The sequence below is a fragment of the Erpetoichthys calabaricus genome, chromosome 5 (genome assembly GCF_900747795.2).
Source record: "Erpetoichthys calabaricus chromosome 5, fErpCal1.3, whole genome shotgun sequence".
Classification (NCBI taxonomy): domain Eukaryota; kingdom Metazoa; phylum Chordata; class Cladistia; order Polypteriformes; family Polypteridae; genus Erpetoichthys; species Erpetoichthys calabaricus.
In genome coordinates this window covers 204472976-204492508 of record NC_041398.2, presented here as the reverse complement: position 1 = coordinate 204492508, position 19533 = coordinate 204472976, and the positions used below count along the sequence as shown (strand labels likewise).

Below are 19533 nucleotides of genomic sequence, written 5' to 3'. Positions count from 1 at the left end.
ATCTATCTATCTATCTATCTATCTATCTATCTATCTATCTATCTATCTACCTACTAAGAAAGCAGTAACCGATCCTCTCCAAGTCATTGTGGTGGAGTCACCTAATCAGGCCCAGAATTAATTTCCTAGAATTTGTATTTTAGCAAATCTCCTGTACATATTTACTTATTGGTCTAATTAAGGTGTTACATTAGGTATTACAGGGTGTCACCTTGCCATTTTTTGAACTGCCACAAGTACATACAGGCCCCTAATTTACCAAGCAAACTCTTTAAACTTCTCTTTGCTAGAGAGTTGAAAATAGCAGCTGTCTTATCAATATTCATGCTGACCTTGAAATATAGCCAGCAAATACTTTGTTGATTAAAAGTGTAAGTATTTCCACTTTGAATTTTCCATGAGCAAACTAATACAAAGTCAGCAAAGCCAAGCTGTGGGAAAGACTAAACAGCAAAACGCACAGAAAGAAAGGTTGAGTACAATTCACACCAGTCTAAAACAGCAAAAAAATATAGACAACTAAAAAGAGATAAGGGCAACCAAATTAATTAAGTTTTCAAAATGATTTCATTGTCTCTATACATATTGCAGTTCCACAGCGTCGCAATATTTGCCATATGTTTTTACTTTTTACCAATTACCTTGCATTGTTCCATAGCCTTTTTTTGTGAAGCCAAAGTGATTGATTGATGCATATCTCCTCAGATTCAATGTTTGCTGTAGTTGTTTGGTTAATTTACAAAATGTATAGCAACAATATGTCCATTAATAACAAATAAGTTCTGAGAATTTTCAGATAAGGAATTTTTGAGGTAAGGTAGTTCTACTCAGTAAGAAGCTGTAGAGTGGTGACATGTTGTATATTTATTAGCACAAGCACATAAGAACTTTACTATAGTCTACATGTGACAATAATGAAGTATAAACCCATACAACTATTACTTATCAAACTCACTTAAATCACTTTATTGTTGCCATTGTTAGAACGTATTCTGGAGACACTGAGCCTGCATGGGTTTTTCTCCAGTTTTGTATCACATCTGATGACCCTAAATTAGCCCAGTGTGTATATGACAAGTGTAGCCTGCGATGGAGTAGCACTCCATCCAGGGTTTTTTTTCCTGCTTTGTATTCAAAGATAATAAAATTTCCTCTGGCCTGGTTCCCCCAACCCTGAACTATGCATATGAATGGTTAAATTAAAGGAAAAATGACCATTGTCCTTCAAATGTCTCTTTTATGCTATGTTGGTGTAGCTTTTGCTGCCTACCTTAGTTTTTTCTCAACCTCTTCTTTATAGAACTTACAACTAGACCTTTCCACTCTCATATACAGAATTCCTATCTTAGTAGTTCTCCCTGATTTCTACATGGACATCTTTCAGATTTTTGGATCCTATTTTTAACAATATATGTTCCATTAAGTGACAGACAGACAGACAGACAGACAGACAGACAGACAGACAGACAGACAGACAGACAGACAGACAGACAGACAGATAGATAGATAGATAGATAGATAGATAGATAGATAGATAGATAGATAGATAGATAGATAGATAGATAGATTTTATTGGTCCTAAACAGGAAATTAAAACTTTACAGAAACAAATACATGTATATAGCCACTGAGTCCCAAACCTCAGACACAATCTAAGGCTTCTTATTTACACAGACAGGGTACCTTTTGCAGGCCTCCTTTCCCCATTGCCCAGCACAAACAAACCTTTTCCTATTCATTGTATTTCCATATATATATATATATATCCATCCATCCATCCATCCATTTTCCAACCCGCTGAATCCGAACACAGGGTCACGGGGGTCTGCTGGAGCCAATCCCAGCCAACACAGGGCACAAGGCAGGAACCAATCCCGGGCAGGGTGCCAACCCACCGCAGTATATATATATATATATATATATATATATATATATATATATATATATATATATATATATATATATAAAATAAACAAACAACAAAAAACAGACATAAGAACTTCTGGCTTGTATAATGAAGAGCTAAATTGTAGGTGACAGTAAGATGGTGAAACCTGTCTTGATGTACCACAGGTTTACATTTAAAGGTATTAAATATCTTAATTCAGCAGGTCGAGCTTGCCAAGTCCATAACAGGCTCATGCTGTTAGATCCAAAGTTGCCTGGTTGAAGACACCAGCATTCAGAATGACTCATCTTCAGAGATTTCACAACTGAGTGAATCACTTCTGTTTCTAAGTTTAAAAATAGGCATTAACAGGATGATGTAACCCTTTCCTAGTCAGCAGCTTGGACAAATTGGTCATTTTTTGCCATCTGTTTTGCAGATCCCAAACACTTTGCTCTTTTCTCATTTATTTAGTAGGTCACTGTTACCTTAAACATTTAACTTCTTTGTAACCTGCTTTGGCTGATTATAGATTTTTTGACACCTTTACTTCTTGCTACTACTTACAGCACCTCATCTTCTCCCCAATTGCCTTCACTACATACATCAACATTCAAACATCACTTCTCCTTGGGCCTAGGTAATCAAGGTGTCCAGAAAGAAAAGATGTGCTTAGTTCTCAAATAGACAGCCTTCATTAGCCTGATGGTTCTCAAACTTCACTTGATTGTACTACCAATTTTGCAGCAAATTAGCAAATTTATGTTCTACTCCTTTTACTTCCTACACCATGGCCTTTGCACTTTCTAGCCTGAAACCTGATCATCATGAAACATCATACATTCTGTCTCCTTCCTATTTATCTTCAACCGTCTATCTTCCAAAGCCCTTCTCCATTCTTCTAACTTCATCTCCACTTCCTTTTTTCTGGTGCTACACAACACAATGTCATCAGCAAAATGCACGCAACAGGAGGATTAGTCTTTTATCCCTCAGCTCAACACATCCATAACCAGATCAAAGAGGTAATGGCATAAAGAAGATCCCTGGTGCAGACTTACTCTAACTGGGATCTTGTCTTGTTATCCCAACACTGCTTTTAATCTGAGTCCTCACTCCCTCATACGTATTTTGGACAATTCTCACATAACTGCTCTTCTGCTCCTTTCTCTCTCATGTACCTCCAGACCTCTTCATGTGGCACACTATCATAAGCCTTTTCCAAATCAATAAACACCATATGCAGTCTGTTCTGTTTTTATCGATGTTTCTCTGTCAGCTGTCTCAATGTAAAGATTGTATCGGTTGCTCCACTCCCTGGCATAAAACCAAACTGCTCCTCCCCTATGGTGGTCTCTTCCCTAAGCCTTCTCTCTATAACCCACTCCCAGATTTTTGCATGAAGTTTTGTGAAAGTGTCCCAAAATTTTATATTACACATGATTTCACAATGGCAAAACACAAAACCCACTAAAATTCATTTTTGGGGGGTTTTAAGTATGTTGCTCCCTAAAACTGTTATTCCTCCACTCTCCAATTGGGGCCATATCTTGCATGTCTCCTTCCATGCAACCCCATGTGCTCTCATCTGCCTCACGCACTGCCTGCCTGCATGTTCACACTGCCAGTTCCACCTCACACCGCTCATTTGAGGCCAGGAGTAGCACCATCTACTCACTTTCCCAAACTTCGTAAGCTGATCCAAGTTAGGATCTTTCTGGAGGAATACCAGGGGCCACATGCCTATGTCAATGAATTTTAGCAACAAATGCTGTCTAGCGTTAAAGTGGTTGCACAAATCTGCTCTCTAGCTTGTGCCTTCTCATGCTCTGTACCAGAATAAAATTTGATATGCTTTTACTCATGGAGAAAACGGTTACAGATAAGCTGAATAAAAATGTGCTAATTACATGAACTTCACTTGTGATGAAACACCATTTGTTTTGTGAATTTCTTGCAAAGCAAAACTGTGTGAAGCTACACCGGGGTTGTTATCCCAGCAACCATGGACGAACAATTTGGTTGAGGTGAGGATACTGAAAGGTCAGGACTGCCTGCTGGGTGGCAGTTTCCTATTTAGTGAGTATGGATGCCTGCAGGGCAACATGGGAGTTGTGGTCAAAGGAGCCTGCCCTGTTGGGTTCTATGGGGGCTGCCAGGGGGAGCTGTCGGATACTGAAGGCACAAGGACCACTGGTGTCTTGCCTGAGCTGGAAGTGTTTCCCAGAGGCAATAGATTTAGCACTGGAAGCACCCCTGGGTCCGGAGTTAAAAGTGAGCCGTTCACTTAGCCCAGGGAGTCAGAGTTGGGAGCGGAGAAGGGCAACACTCCTTTGGGGGGAGTGCAGCAGTAAATAGCAGAATGAGAACACACTGAAACAATGGAAAGATACTTTATTAAATAAACACTGATTGTGAACCTGGGACTTGTATGGCGCCTTCTAGAGGCCACAAGATATATACAATATTTTATCATAGAACACTAGTCAGCACTTTTACCTGAAAGCACCAGAGTCCTGAGTGCAAATCCATCCTGACCTTTGTCTTAGTGAACCTGTATATCCTCCCGTGTCAATAACAATTTTACTCTTGCGCCAGTATCACTGCCAAACACATCTTACAGGGAAGTCATTTGATCAACACCTCTAAATTAATCTCATTTAGGTGAGTATGGACGTAGTTTAATGTTCAAGCAAAAGCAAATTTCAATAAATCTTCACAAAAGTAGCAAACACAAATGTGTTTACATGTACATACTCAATAGAGCTTAGCCTTGTTATAAGAAGTCCAGTAAATACAATGGTGTAACTTATCAATGCCATATGACACAGGATTCTATGTGTGCTCTTAAAATTTTGTAAGTATACAGAGTTAATGTAATTAACACAAAAGTCAAGAGAGAGCAGCAGACTGCAACGTAAAGGAATTGTGGGACATATAAATTCTTCCTCAGATATGCAGGCATGCTATCACTGCATTAGTGTAAACACCAGTTATCTAACTTTGTGGACCCTGTGCCATAATGCTGCTAATTCTATTGAATGACATTACGCAAACTGTTATCTTTTCAAAAGGGTGTCAGCTTGACACGTTAATACTCCACCCACCATTCACAACAGCTCTATGCTTGTAGACAAGTCACTTGTGTCAATGTAGGAATGTGCTTCCATGGTACCACTTGTTACGTAAATGAATGTACCTTTGTAATAATTCAGCATAACCCACTGGATGGGAAATCCAAAGCACATAAAGCATAATGCATTATGAAATGCAGGACACTATAAAGAAGATGAGCAATTGTTCTATACTCTGGTGGAACCTCTAATGGCTCACAACTATTATCAAGATTGTCAAGATTTTCCAAAGTAGCATAATGCTGAGCTGCCAAGGATTTTGTATAGGAGGCTCACAAAAGGAACATTTTATACAGTGGGGTGGACAACCAGGCCCCTTACCTGGCCAGGACACCCCAGCCATGGAAGGACCAGGGGAAGAGATGTTTCTGGAGCATTACCTCCACTGGGGTGCTAGAGGGCAGAACCCCCCCCCGGATTGCAGTGGTACCACAGGTTTGGAGCATAGAAGCTGAACCCTGTTGGGGCCCGTGGTCACCGCCAGGGGGCATCTAGAGAGCTCAACATACTGCATTCAAAGGGTTCAACAGTTCTCCAGGTGCACTCTGGTGGTGGCCACAGGCCCCAACAGGGTTGAGTCCACCACAACTGTTACTAGAAAACACGCAGAATTTCAGTCATCTCAAGATCAAGGTTCCAGCCCCAGTTGTGTGCAAATACCGGTGGGTTGCTGAACCACATGTGCTTTACAGCAGCAGATGTTGGAGCTGCCATTCTTCTTTTTCTAATCTCTTTTTTCTGCAATTTGCCTCATACTTAAGAGAATCAGCTGCAGTAGTGTGTAGGTACCAGTCTTATGATTAATGGATTTTTGTTTTCTTCACTTTTTCAGTGTAAACGCATCACATGATGTATTTCTGTCTCGTTCAGCTCTGATGCTTCACACTTCATAATTGGTGGAAGTTTTCTTGTGACTGTGGGTCAACCCAAGGGTCAAGCCAATTATCTCCAGGTTAAATACAGACACGCTGCCAATGTTCAGTATCCCTCAGTGGACAAAAACAAACTTTTGGTCATTAGTTATTGGTGAATTTGGTGCAAAAATTGAGCGGTTTTTAGGCAGGTTCTCAAAATCAGTTCTCCTTTTTGTTTTTGGATTTACGTCTCTCGGCTTCCCTTGTTTGTTTGTCTTTCTGACTTCTGATCTCTTGCTCATTCCTTTAAACTGATCTTTGGCAAAGTGCTCTCAATCTCCCAGCAGTCTTTAAGCTCACAATAAACCTGTGGGATGTTGTCCTTTACCAATCAGCAGGTTTTGTGCAGTGGAGGCAAGGCTGTAATTTTATTTTTTCCTATCATGTAATGGGTTTCTGCAAGCTGCTGCACGCCTCCTGTTAGCCATGACTTGCTATGAAAAGCCCAGTTTCGTAGCTGAGGGTGTCTGCAAGTCCAATTCATGGGTCCTGTTACACATGTCACAGCATAAGCTTTCAGTTAAGAGCACTATCAAGGTTCAAGGCCCATTGTTTCTTGAGTAACAGATAACCCTCAGCATTCTATATACTGTATATGTTATGGGTAAAGCCCAAAAACTGGATACAGTTATCCAGCAGACCTTGATAACCTCTCATTATCTGGGTGAAGCTGGCATTATCCAGAAGATCTGGGTAAAGCTGGAATAAAACATGACTTTCTAACTTTACCCAGGTAATCTCTTTGGATAATGCAAGCTTTACCTGAGTAATGCTAGATTTATCTAATTTCTGGTTCTACCCGTAACATATACACATTTTAAACATTTTACATTACTTTATATCACTAAGCTGGGTAGTCTAGCAGTGGGTGCCGCATTTAGCAGTGCTCCCTGATCACCGTCTTTGCCAAGTTTATATTTTCTCTCCTTTTCTTTGCAGGTTTTTAGGTTTGACATCCACAGTCCACATCTATGTATTTTAAGCTGGTAAGCTTAAACTTGAAAGTAGCCAACTTGTATGAGTGCATGTGTGTCCATGCATGGATAAGCCCTGTAATGGATGGGCATCCTACCCAGGGCTGCTTCACTCCCTTTTGTTCAAGGATGCCAGAACAGGCTTTGGCACTCTCTGATCTTGAACTGGAAGAAGTGAGCTCAGTAAATGGATGGGTATATGTATTATTTCAATGTAAATATAGAAATATCAAAATATTATGAAAGTATATATTTACAGTAGACACAACTTAATGTGAAATAAACAGGAGACTGGAAAGAATTAACACAATCTGTAGATGCTTACCTCTTGTCTGACTCTATTCTCAACCGCATGTAACCTCTGGTCCATCTCTTCTTCAATTTCACTCAGTTGAATTGCTGCTTTATCTTGAGCTCTGTTTTAAAAAAGAATTGTACATGATGAGGAAGCTGTTTTTTCACTTTATTTTTTATTTTTTAATTTGTATCCATTGTGGAATTCCTTATTAGGTGGTGCCCATCCTTTAAGTATTAGGCACTAAATGGGAGCCAACTATGTACAACATGAGAGGCAAACTCTTTCATAACATTTTTGAAGCTGCTCAATCCAGTTCACGTTTGAGGGGGTCAGAGCCTACCCTGACAGAATTGGGCACAAGGCACATAAAGTGGCTGTGGTCAGAGTGCCAGTCCACCACAGGACCCTGTCACATATGCACCTCCACACAGTACAAAGCTGGAATCAACAGTTAAACTAACCAGTATGGGGTACACTGGAGAAAACAGGACTTCAGAATAATCTCATTTCTTTTTATCATAGGAGACATTTTCTCTCATGCATATAACTTTCACAATGGAATGAAAGACTATTCTAAAGGATTTACGTTTTATAAGAAATAAAGCTGAAAGCTTGGTCCTTTACAATTAATTTGCTTATATTTCCTTATATATAATGCATTATAAAATTTTCTTACATGCACACATTCAAAGCAACATTCTGAATACTATGCAAAGTAGGCTTTTTAGATACGGAGCCCAGCACATTTGCATAACATAACTGCTCTCTTTGGGAATGCAGTTGAAAATTAAATGCTCCACTGAATGGTCTGGTAATACGTAATATGTAAAAATTTGGAATGTACTTTACTTTAAATCCTGCACTTTACTTGTCTAATATAATAACAGAGTTCATTCATTATGTCACAAAGCTGCAGTAGCACAACCCTCTAAGAAACTATGGAGACATGATCATTGGGTTAACAAGGAATCAATAACTGATGTAAACTTATTCTATTAAAATGTATATTAAGACAGCAACAACAACAGATAGCTTCCAGCACTGCACTATGACTAACAGGAAACAAGTTGTTAGACCAGATCACATTTTACAACAGTAGACACCAGTATCAGGACACCACCCATACATTCAAACCAGCTATTAAATGTAGATCATGTATTCATATTTTTTATTTAATCTACACACCTTGATAAATATATTTATTGGTAATGATGACAGATGTGACAGGTTATGTCAGGTCAGGTCAGGTTGGGGAGCATGCACTGGTACAGCGTGCTAATGCACCCACCACATGACGTAATAGCTTGGGATCCCATTTAGTAACCCCCCAGGCAGACACGTAGTCCAGTCCCCGCAAAAGAAATGACCATCTGTCTGCCACAGCCAGGTGTATATGGGCGTCCCCTTGGACTGGTCCAGCTGCCTGGGTCCTTAATTAATAATGAGGATCCTGTGAGCTGGATCACACTCAGGGAATTGAGCCACATGACTACAGCGCAGTAACTTGACACTCCCTCACAATGCAGGTAATGTGACTCATTAGGGACTCCATGAGCAACCACTCATTTGACACAAAGTCAAACCAGCGATACCCAATGATTCTCAGAAGAGACAAAATACTGAAGGAGTCCAGTTTTCGTCTCGGGTCACTGGATAGCGTCCATGTCTCGCAACTATATAGCAAGACAGGAAGCACCAGGACTCTAAAGACTTGGACCTTCGTCCTTATGCAAAGATATTGGGAGCGCCACACACCCCTTTCCAGTGACCCCATAACCCCCCTATGCTCTCCCAATCGCTTTACTGACTTCATAGGAAGAGTCACCAGAGACATGAATGTTGCTGCCGAGGTAAGAAAACCTCTCAACAAGGTTGACACTCTTTCCTCAGGCAGACACACTTCTGATGGCTGTGCCCAAGAGGTCATTAAAGGCCTGGATCTTGGTTTTTATCCAGGACACTTGAGACACTCAGACTCCTTGCTCAGTCTCTCGAGAGCCTCAGATAGAGCCTCCTTTGACTCTGCGAGGATCACAGCATCATCGGCAAAGTCAAGATTAGTGAATCTTTCTTCACCAACAGCTGCCCAACAGCCACTGGACCACACAACCCTGCCCAGCACCCAGTCCGTGCAAGCAGTGAACAGAGTAGGAGCAAGAACACACCCCTGACGAACCCCAGGATCAACTGGGAAAAACGCAGAGGTTCTATCTCCACTCTGCACAGCACTGACGGTACCAGTGTACTGGCCGGCCATGATATCCAGCAACCTTGGGGGGATCCTGCGAAGTCCCAGGATGTCCCACAGGGCAGCTCAATCAGTGCAGTCAAACGCTTCCGAAAATCAACAAAGGCTGCAAAGAAACTCTGCTGATATTCATGTTTGCACTCCATGAGAACCCTAATTGCCAGGATGCGGTCAACGGTAGACTTCTTAGACATAAAACCAGACTGCTCCGGTCAATAGTAGGTGAGCAAGTGATCACAGATCCTATTGAAGATGACCCTCGCAAGGACCTTACCCGGCACAGAGAGCAGTGTTATCTCCCTGTAGTTGCCACAATCCTACCGATCACCCTTTCCAGATAAGGATGACAAGCTCTGTTTTCCAGTCAGCTGGGATGACTCCCGTCTCCCAAATGGAAGCAAAGATTGCTTGTAATATCTGGAGGACAGGCTTACCACTAGCCTGGAGAAGTTCACCCCAGATACCACAGATTATGGTAGCCATCATAATGTTTCCATATTCTTCTAACTTTCTATACATAATGTAAAACAGTGGATGGCAATGCTTGAAACTTGGCTGCTTCTTCCACAGGTCCTGCTACAGTTTTTAACAGGTGAAATCGGTATAGCTGGACACAAATCTAAGGGCATATTGACACAGTAAACATTCTTGTCCCATTCTGTCCGTTCCCAGTCCTTTAAACATAGATTGGTATGTATTTTGATAAAAGCAGGGATTGCACCATTTGAAGAAATCCTTATCTTATGTTGACTGAGGTTTGTCATAGCCCTTTGAATCAAGAGGTGATACAAGGCAACTTGGAATAACTTGGGGTGTGACAAATGAAATGGTTGTATTAAGAAAATAGATAAGCCACCCAGTTCTTGAGGAAGTAAGTCTGGAGTGGTAGGAGCTTTAATTTCTTTTTTTTGTATTATCACCTGTGAGTGTGTGTATGCATGTTTCAGAGATTCATACAAGAATGAAAAGTAATACCTGCTTGTTCATATTGATCATTAGACTTAGAGGTTGTTGATCCCAAAGACAAATAAAGGTACTGCAAGAGGAAGGTATAAGTTCCCAAAAATTTGAAATGATCTATCTGCTAGTATAAGGGACACCCCATTGAACTCAATATTTAATTTGGGACTTAAATGTCTTACTTTAGAAAATGTCATCTCAGATAAAAGAGCACTGAAATCATGTGGAGAAGATTTGCTGGCCCAGCGCTGACTCAGCTGTAGAATGGCCATGGGGGCAGGAGGCGGCTTGTTGGCAGAGGTCTCCAGGACTTCAGGACTGTGTCTGGCTTGTCTCATTCCTTTTGTACAATCTGGATGTGGTTCTACAATTAGCAGATGGAAAGATAATGTTGTTTTTCATTTATGGTAATTTCTAATTTGTTTTTGACTAGGCACCCACCGCGGCTCTGTCCGTGTAGTAGTGAAACAGGACAGTGAGGACAGCCCTGCTTGGCTCCCCACTCCTGATGTCACATTTCCCACTCCCCTTGGCCTGCAGCCTCTGTCTCAGATTAGCACAAATATATCGCTTCTGCAAGTGAACTATGATTCTTAGCGTGATGAGAGAAGTCACAAAATCAACTGAAATGTTCAAGCAAATTATAGAAAAAGCCCAATCTAAATCCATTAAGTAGTTCTCTTGTTTGCTAGCTAAGCGGAGGTAAGGAACGCCCCAAGGCTGGTGCATGAGTGAGGCGGGCCCCACCCCCTTCCTCTCGGCCCGCTGCGTGTCTCTCAGATTCGCGCAAATACATCGGTACCGGAAGTGAACCATGATACATAGCGCAATGAGAGAAGATGCAAAATCAACCACAGATCTAAATCCATTAAGTAGTTCTCTCGTGAAAAGAGGACAGACATACTAACAGACAGACAGATGTTGGATTTTATATGTATAGAGATGTATCTGAACAAATCTGTATCATTATATGTGATAGTTGTGTATTTAGTGAGCAGTATAATCTATTCTTGCATTTTGCCTTGAGGATTGTCATTTAGTGCGGAGTGCTGTACAAGAGCAAAGTAGTTTCTACTATTATATTGTATTTTGAGGTGGTAATGACAGACTGACCATCTAGCTCTGTTATTGTTTTTGTATTTACCCCATTTTTGACACCCATTGCACACCCAACCTACCTTGGAAAGGGTCTCTCCGAATTTCCTTTTCCGAGATTTCTTACATTTATTTTTCCCCTACAAGGTTTTATTATTTTCTGGGAGTTTTTTCTTGTTTTAGGGAGTTAAAACTGGGGGGCTGTCAAAAAACAGGGCCGGTTAAAGCCCACTGAGGCATTATTTGTGTCATTTTGGGCTATAGAAAAATAAATTGTTGTTGTTGTTGCTGATACTTTAGCATAGGATATGCTAATACTGTTGAAATATCTATCAGGTTTTGCTTTCACTTGAACTTTGGAAATCATCATGAGTGCCATGATTTGGTTTCATATTTAAATTTTCCTGTCTTTGTTATATCTCTTTTTCAAATTTCAGAACAATATTAATTTTTGCACCTAAACTTCAAGTGAGTATAATATTTGACATTGTTGATTTTGGTTTGGCGGCACGGTGGCACAGTGGGTAGCGCTGCTGCCTCGCAGTTGGAAGATCTGGGGACCTGGGTTCGCTTCCCGGGTCCTCCCTGCGTGGAGTTTGCATGTTCTCCCTGTGTCTGCGTGGGTTTCCTCCGGGCGCTCCGGTTTCCTCCCACAGTCCAAAGACATGCAGGTCAGGTGGATTGGCGATTCTAAATTGGCCCTAGTGTGTGCTTGGTGTGTGGGTGTGTTTGTGTGTGTCCTGCGGTGGGTTGGCACCCTGCCCGGGATTGATTCCTGCCTTGTGCCCTGTGTTGGCTGGGATTGGCTCCAGCAGACCCCCGTGACCCTGTGTTCGGATTCAGCGGGTTGGAAAATGGATGGATGGATGGATGGATGGATTTTGGTTTGTCTCTTTTCTAATGCCATTTTGTTTTTCAAGGGAGTCACCATTTTCTAGGTTCTTTGTATACTGTTGTTAGGGTGGTTGCTAGCATAGGATGATCAGAAATCATGACCTGTGATGTCATTAGGTCAATATTATGAAGGTCAGCGCTACTAATTTCCTGTTATCGGTGTTTGGATAAAAATAAAAGACTCTTTTAATGGTGTGTGCTTTTGTCTTTGATTTTCTTGTTCAAAGAAGTCTAGCTCTGTTTTTCTGACTTTGATTTTTGATTAAGAGTCTTGGCTTATCGAAGTTGGATTTCACTCTCATGTACAGTTTTCATCTTCTAGTCACTATTTTTCTCTCAGTCTATTTCACCACAGACATAACAATGACCATCTGTTATCAACTGTTTCCCATGCTCTATTTGTTCTCAGTAACATGTTTGTAGGTTCTGCTTCTACTTTGATCAAGTTACCTTGATCACGAAATTAGCTCAGAGAAAAAAATAGCCCTCATATTAAGTAAGAATCAGGTATCCCTGGGGGTCCCCTGCATAAGGACTAGGCCAACCACAAGTTACATGTTAATTAAGCAATGCACTACTCTGCCACCACCTATCTGTCTGGGGATTTCTTGAAATCTCCCTCTCGTCTTGTTTTGTCCCCAGTTGCACCAGGGCTTCCTATTGTGCAGCCTCTGTCTTAACATCACTCTACTCATTCATTTTCTCTACACTGCATATGTAAATTAATTAGTGTTCTTATATCTATTTACATGGTGCATAATTCTGTAATTGTGTTAATGTTTCTTCTGAGGTAGAACCTATCAAAGAGTAAATTAAATGTTTGAAATGTTGCTCACATTTGATTCTGTGATCCTCTACCTTATGCTCAACAGGACACTACAGTTTATGCCTCTGGCACTTACTGATAACAAGGTGAACAATACAAGTCAACTTCATCAGGAAGACATCTCTGAAGATTCTAAGAACTGGCAAATGTCAGTAATTCGAAAGTATAATCTTCTTAACAAGCTTAGCACTAGAATCCCTGAAGCCTATGAAAAAAGTCGTAATGCAAGGCCACCTTAAATTCCTTCACACCCCTTCATCAGTGTCTTTGTTTAGCAAATATGTTGATCAGAACAAGCAGCAAGCAGCCTGCTATCCCATCCCCAAAAAAGACCAAGATTGTGGCTGAACTTGCCATACCCAGAAAACATTCATACAGTCATGAGGCTGTCCATCATCCCCTGCGACTGCTAGTCATGTAATCTGACATGCTCAAGTCGATGAGATCCAACAACTGTTGTTACTAAATCTAATAGGCTCTCCAACTAGAAATTGTGAAATGTTTGCTGTCTTAAGACTAAATTCAGAACATTCTGTACAATGGATTACAGAATCCATTTATATTAACAAGAACAGAAATTTGGCGTGGTGGCCCTGTAATTAGTGCTGATGTCTCTGGAACATAGTAACCTGTGTTCAAATCTCATCCCTAGCCATTGTCTATGTGAAGACTGCACATGCTCCTTATGTTGTATGGGTGTACTCCAAAATATTCTGATTTTCTTGCCATAATCCCAAAGTCATGCAAGATAAGTGAATTAAAGATTCCAAAATGACTTCTTATGCGTGTGTGCAAGATGGGTCCTGCAATGGAGTCAGCTTGTCTAGTGCTGGTTCATGTCATGTGATCATCGCTGGCCAGTTACATTCTGACTCTCCACAACCCTGAAATGTGTGTCTGAGAATTTTATGTTACAATGTGCAATAGAAATTATTTGAATCAAGAGAATGATTATTTACCTTTTTGCTGTCAGTGCTAAGTTTTCCATCTCTGTGGTCTGCAGCTTTATTTCTCGTGTAAAGCCCATTATGACTCGTTCATACTGTGGGACAAGCCTTGGTTCTGTCAGATTGATATTCTGGTATAAAATACCAACTTGTTCTGGTCTGTAAGAAAAATGGGAAAATAAGACATTAACCATCCACTATATAAAATGCTCAATCCAGTACAGGTTTGCTGAGGAGAAAACGTCAATGTCAATAAAATCTGATTTTAAATTAACAACTCATAAATAACATTAAGGTGTTTGGCACTTACTTCTAAAGCAATCAGTATGCAATAATACAGTAAGTCATTGTTGTTAACCCTGGATGAAACTCTTATACACATTAGATATTAAGGCCTTCCCACTGCTCAAAAGCCTAGTTAGTGTCTTAAAATATGGTCTGATCTTTACCTAAGTTACAATAATGAACAAACACAATCTGTTTTACGAATAACAAACAAAGTATTGTACTTTTCTTAGACATATTGAACATACTTTATGTATTATTCAAACATTCATAGTGTACATTGGAAAAAGTATGTGAACCCTTTGGCTGATGACTGCAACAAAAGCAAATTGGCTTTTGTCTGAAGTTGGCAAACCTGGAGTCCAACCAATCAAATGAGACTGGAGGTGTGGTTTAGACATACTTTAACCTATAAAAAACATTCAAACATTTTAAATTTGTCATTCAAAAGAGGCATCTGCTGATGTGAAGTATGCCTCACGAAAAAGACATCTGACAATCTACAATCAAGAATTGTTCATTTGCAAAAACTGGAAAGATTCACAAAGTAATTTCAAAGAATTTGATATTCGTCAGTCCATAGTTAGACAAACTGTGTATAAATGGAGATGATTTAGTACTGTGGTGGCTCTCTCTAGAAGAGGGCGCCCAGACAAGGTGGCTCAACAGGCAAAACACAGAAGGCTCAATTAGGTAAAGAAAAAAGAACCCCAAAGTAACCGCTGTGATTAGAAGAGACACAAGACATGGCAAAGGTTTGGGGCAGCCACCTGTATAATTTTGTATCCTGGCTGCAAAAAGTAAATGTTGAGGTTGAGTCAAGTTTACAAGACAGAGTCCAAAACAGAACTGAATTCCAGGGGGAAGGAGTGAGGCTTTATAGGAAGTCTGGGGGAAGTGATGTCGTCCTTGGGGCCGGGACCGGAAGTGGCTTGTCTTGAGTCGAGGCAGTGGCTCCTGGTGGGATTTCCTGGGAAAGGTCTGCAGGGAACTCAGAAAGAGCGTCAGTGCACCCCGCCACCCCCTGGGCAGATGTCTTACCATTCTTCTCCAGGCCCTTTAGCTGCCTCCTATTCACACGTGTGTGACACCGCTAAAAGTTTGAAGGAATCATTTAAAAGGTTAACATCTTTGTTCATGAGTCTACCAAACATAAAACACTGAACATGGCATAATGTCCATGGTAGGACTCCAAGGAGGAAGTCGCAGCTCACCAAGAAAAAAACAAAAAAAAACATCATTTCAAACCTGAAGCCTGTAAAAGACCACCTTGACATTCCACGATGCCAATGAGAAAATATTTTGTGGACTGATGAGACTAAGATTGAATTGTTCAAGAAGAATATGCAGCAGTATGTTTGGTGTAAAAGGGGTGCCTCATACCAATATGAAAACATCATTCCAATAGTGAACTATGCTGGATGGGGCATCATGATCTGGGGCTATGTTATTGACTTTTATCATCATCAAGGGGAAAATGAATTCCAGCTGAGGATAAACATCAAAGTAAATCTATAAGAGTATGGTTTCAGAAAAAGAAAATCCCCCTTTTAGAGTGACCCAGTTAGAGCTGAGATCTTAACCAAATAGAAATGCTGGCGAATGACCTGTCACAAAGGATGGTCCAAAATTACTCCTGAACTTTGTGCAGGTTTGATCTGTAGCTACCAACAGTGCTTGTTTGAGGTTACTTCTACCAAAGAGAGTTCACTTACTTTTTTTCTTAGCACACTGTGAATGTTTGATGGGTGTGTTCATTAAAGACATGAAAGATTATAATTGTATGTTATTAGTGTAAGCATATTGTGTTTGTCAGTACTTGACTTAGATGAAAGTCAGATTTCCCGTGATGATACAAATCTCCTGTTCCATCACATCCCAAAGGTGCTCTGTTGGATTGAAATCTGGTGACTGTGGAGGTCATTGAGTACAGTGAACTCATTGTCATGTTCAGGAAACCAGTTTGAGATGATTTGAGCTTTGTGACATAGCATGTTATCCTGCTGGAAGTAGCCATCAGAAGATGGTTACACTGAGGTCATAAAGGGATAGATATGGTCAGCAACAATGCTCTGGTAGGCTGTGGCATTTAAACAATGCTCAGTTGGTACTAAGAGGCCCAACGTGTGCAAGGTAAATGTCCCCCACACCATTTCACCACCACCACCAGACTGAACCGTTGACACAAGGCAGGATGGACCCATGCTTTCATGTTGTTGATACCAAATTCTGACCATATCATTCGAATCTTGTAGCAGAAATCGGGACTCATCAGACCAGGCAACATTTTTCCAATCTTCTGTTCTCCAAATTTCATAGCTGACAGGAGCAGCACCTGATGTGGTCTTCTGCTGCTGTAGCCCCTCTGCTTCACGGTTCCATGTGTTGCATGTTCGGAGATGCTCATCTGCATACTTCGGTTGTAACAAATGGTTATTTGAGTTACTGTTGCCTTTCTATCAGTTTGAACCTGTCTGGCCATTCTCCTTTGATCTCTAGCATCCAGAAAACATTTTCACTCAGAGAATTGCTGCTCACTGGATATTTCCCCTTTTTTGGGCCATTCTCTGTAAACCATAGAGATGTTTGTCCTCACAGATGGTGCAGTGGTAGTGCTGCTGCTTTGCAGTAAGGAGACTGTGGAAGATTGTGGGTTCCTCCCTGTGTGGATAGCGCTTTGAGTACTGAGAAAAGTGCTATATAAATGTAATTTATTATTATTATTATGTTTGTGCAAGAAAATCCCAGTAGAACAGCAGTTTCTGAAATGCTCAGACCAGCCCGTCTGGCACCAACAACCAGGCCACATTCAAAGTCACTTAAATCACCTTTCTTCTCCATTCTGATGCTCAGTTTGAAATTCAGCGGGTCATCTTGACAATGTCTACGTTCCGAAATGCACTGAGTTGCTGCCATGTAATTGGCTGATTAGATATTTGTGTTAACAAGCAGTTGAACAGGTGTACCTAATTAAGTGGCCGGTGAGTGTAAGTTGGCCCATGATTCTCCATTAATCATAGCACTCAAATCACAGCTAAAGAGTCATATTTTTCAGTTGAAATTTACATCTGCTATCCCTGCATTTCAACGCATGATCCACTTCAGGATTACGGGGGGTCTGGAGTCTATCCCAACAACAGTAGGCACAAGGCAGGAAGCAGTCCTGGACAAGGTGCCAGTCCATTGAAATTCCCACTGACACACACACTAACACTTGCACTCTCACTGGAAAGAGTTTGGAAGTGACAACTGACCTGAACTGTATATGTTTGGGGATGTGAGAGGAAAATCAGAGTGCCTGGAAGAAGACCCATGAAGAGGCAATATTGTGACCAACAAGGATCCCTGATTTTAGTCTCTTAAAAATCAAAATGTTGTTATTTTCACATTGAAACAAACTCTGCTGTGATGTCTATCAATTATGACTGTTACTCAATTTCCCATTGTGCATTCAAGTGATAGTTTTAAATTACTGCATTTCTGGATTTCCCTGTGATTTGCTTTGAATTTGAATTACTCTTCAATTACCTTGTTATTTTCTGTTGCTTTGTGTTCTGCCAGAGTTGAAAAATCTGGCAGGCCACAAAGGCAAAAAATAAAGAGGCAGGAGATGAAATCAAAACCACAATATTGGAGTATGGTGTGCAATTGTGGTCACCACACTACCACAAAGACATAGCAGTACTTGAAACTGTGCAGAGGAGAGTGACCAGGTGCATCCCCGGACTGGAGGATACTTCGTAACTCTGACAGACAGGCTTAAAAAATTACATCTGTTTAATCTCAAGCAGGAAAAGTTGACTGTGAGTGGATAAGGCCTTTCAGATGGAGCGTCACTAAATAAATATAATTTGAAATTATTTTAAAACGGTCTTATTCAAGGACAAAAGCTGACATTGGATTTTAAAAGAATGGTTGTTTGTTTAACAAGTGCAGATTTTGGTATTGAGTTACTCCAGATGTGCTATCAGTATTTTATTGCCTTTTGGTAGTTTTGAATGGTTATCTTATTATCTTTATGTGTAAATCTTAAAGTCAGACCCCTTCACAAGGTAGTTTTTTTCTTACTCTCCCACAGCCCTGGTAAAGAGCCTTGTCAATGTCTGCCGACACGCTCTGTCCTACAATTAGTCTCTGTTTAGTCTCTCTTACGTGAGTATTGGTTTGACATATAATGTCTAAAACAATGAGGTGTAATTAAAAATATTCAGGCCACCTCTATTCAAATATTGCTGCCTCTCTAAAGGAGAGAATAAAAAGAACACAGATTTTGGAGACCCGGACATACTAACTGACCTGTGTTCCTCTTGAATCAGCAGTGAAAAGGAGTTGAAATCCTTATGAGCCACACATGCTGGCTCTGTGCTTTGCTACATTGTTATTAACATTTTTACTTTTTTTTTTTACTTATAGTACTTGTGGTGCCTTTGCAAAACATGACACACTTATGACAATGTTGTTGTGTAGATCCCATTTGTGACGTGTATTGCTGCTGCAAGGACAACTATGAGGTATGGGAAGAAGGGATGGGGTGGAGCCCAGGGGACACTCTCTTTGTGAGGGTAGAGGACAGTTGACTGACAGGAGTGAGAGGAAGTGCTTTCATGCCCAACAGGCTGAGTGATTTAAGTCTTGTCCATCTATCTCTCAACCAGGTTTGCCAGGTCCTTAAAAAAATGTATAGCCCAATCACAGATTAAAAATAGCGAATTTGCCCAAAAAATAGCCCAATACCTGAAGAAGAGAAAAAAATACACACTGAAAATCAGCTTGGGGGGTGGAGGGGGTTTCATGGGGGTGTGCAGTGTTGAGAGTAACAGGGTCAGGTACAAAATATCAAAGAAAGCCCAAGTGGTTCCCCTCAAAGGTATTTCAGAGTGATAAACTGGGTACTGCGGTGGGTTGGCACCCTGCCCAGGATTGGTTCCTGCCTTGTGCCCTGTGTTGGCTGGGATTGGCTCCAGCAGACCCCCGTGACCCTGTGGTCGGATTCAGCGGGTTGGAAAATGGATGGATGGATAAACTGGGTACATACTATCATACAACAAGGTGATCCACCTCAGAGATCTT

General features: G+C 40.9%; 1 protein-coding gene across 1 annotated transcript in view; it reads right to left on the bottom strand.

The window, feature by feature from the left end:
* rasef (RAS and EF-hand domain containing) overlaps positions 1 to 19533 on the bottom strand; it is a 99692-nt gene that overhangs the window by 61177 nt on the left and 18982 nt on the right. The window contains exons 2-3 of the mRNA XM_028802431.2: positions 14191 to 14337; positions 7236 to 7326 (exon numbers count right to left, since the gene is read on the bottom strand). Coding sequence (XP_028658264.1) covers positions 7236 to 7326; positions 14191 to 14337 — 238 coding nt within the window. The remainder of the gene's footprint in view (positions 1 to 7235; positions 7327 to 14190; positions 14338 to 19533) is intronic.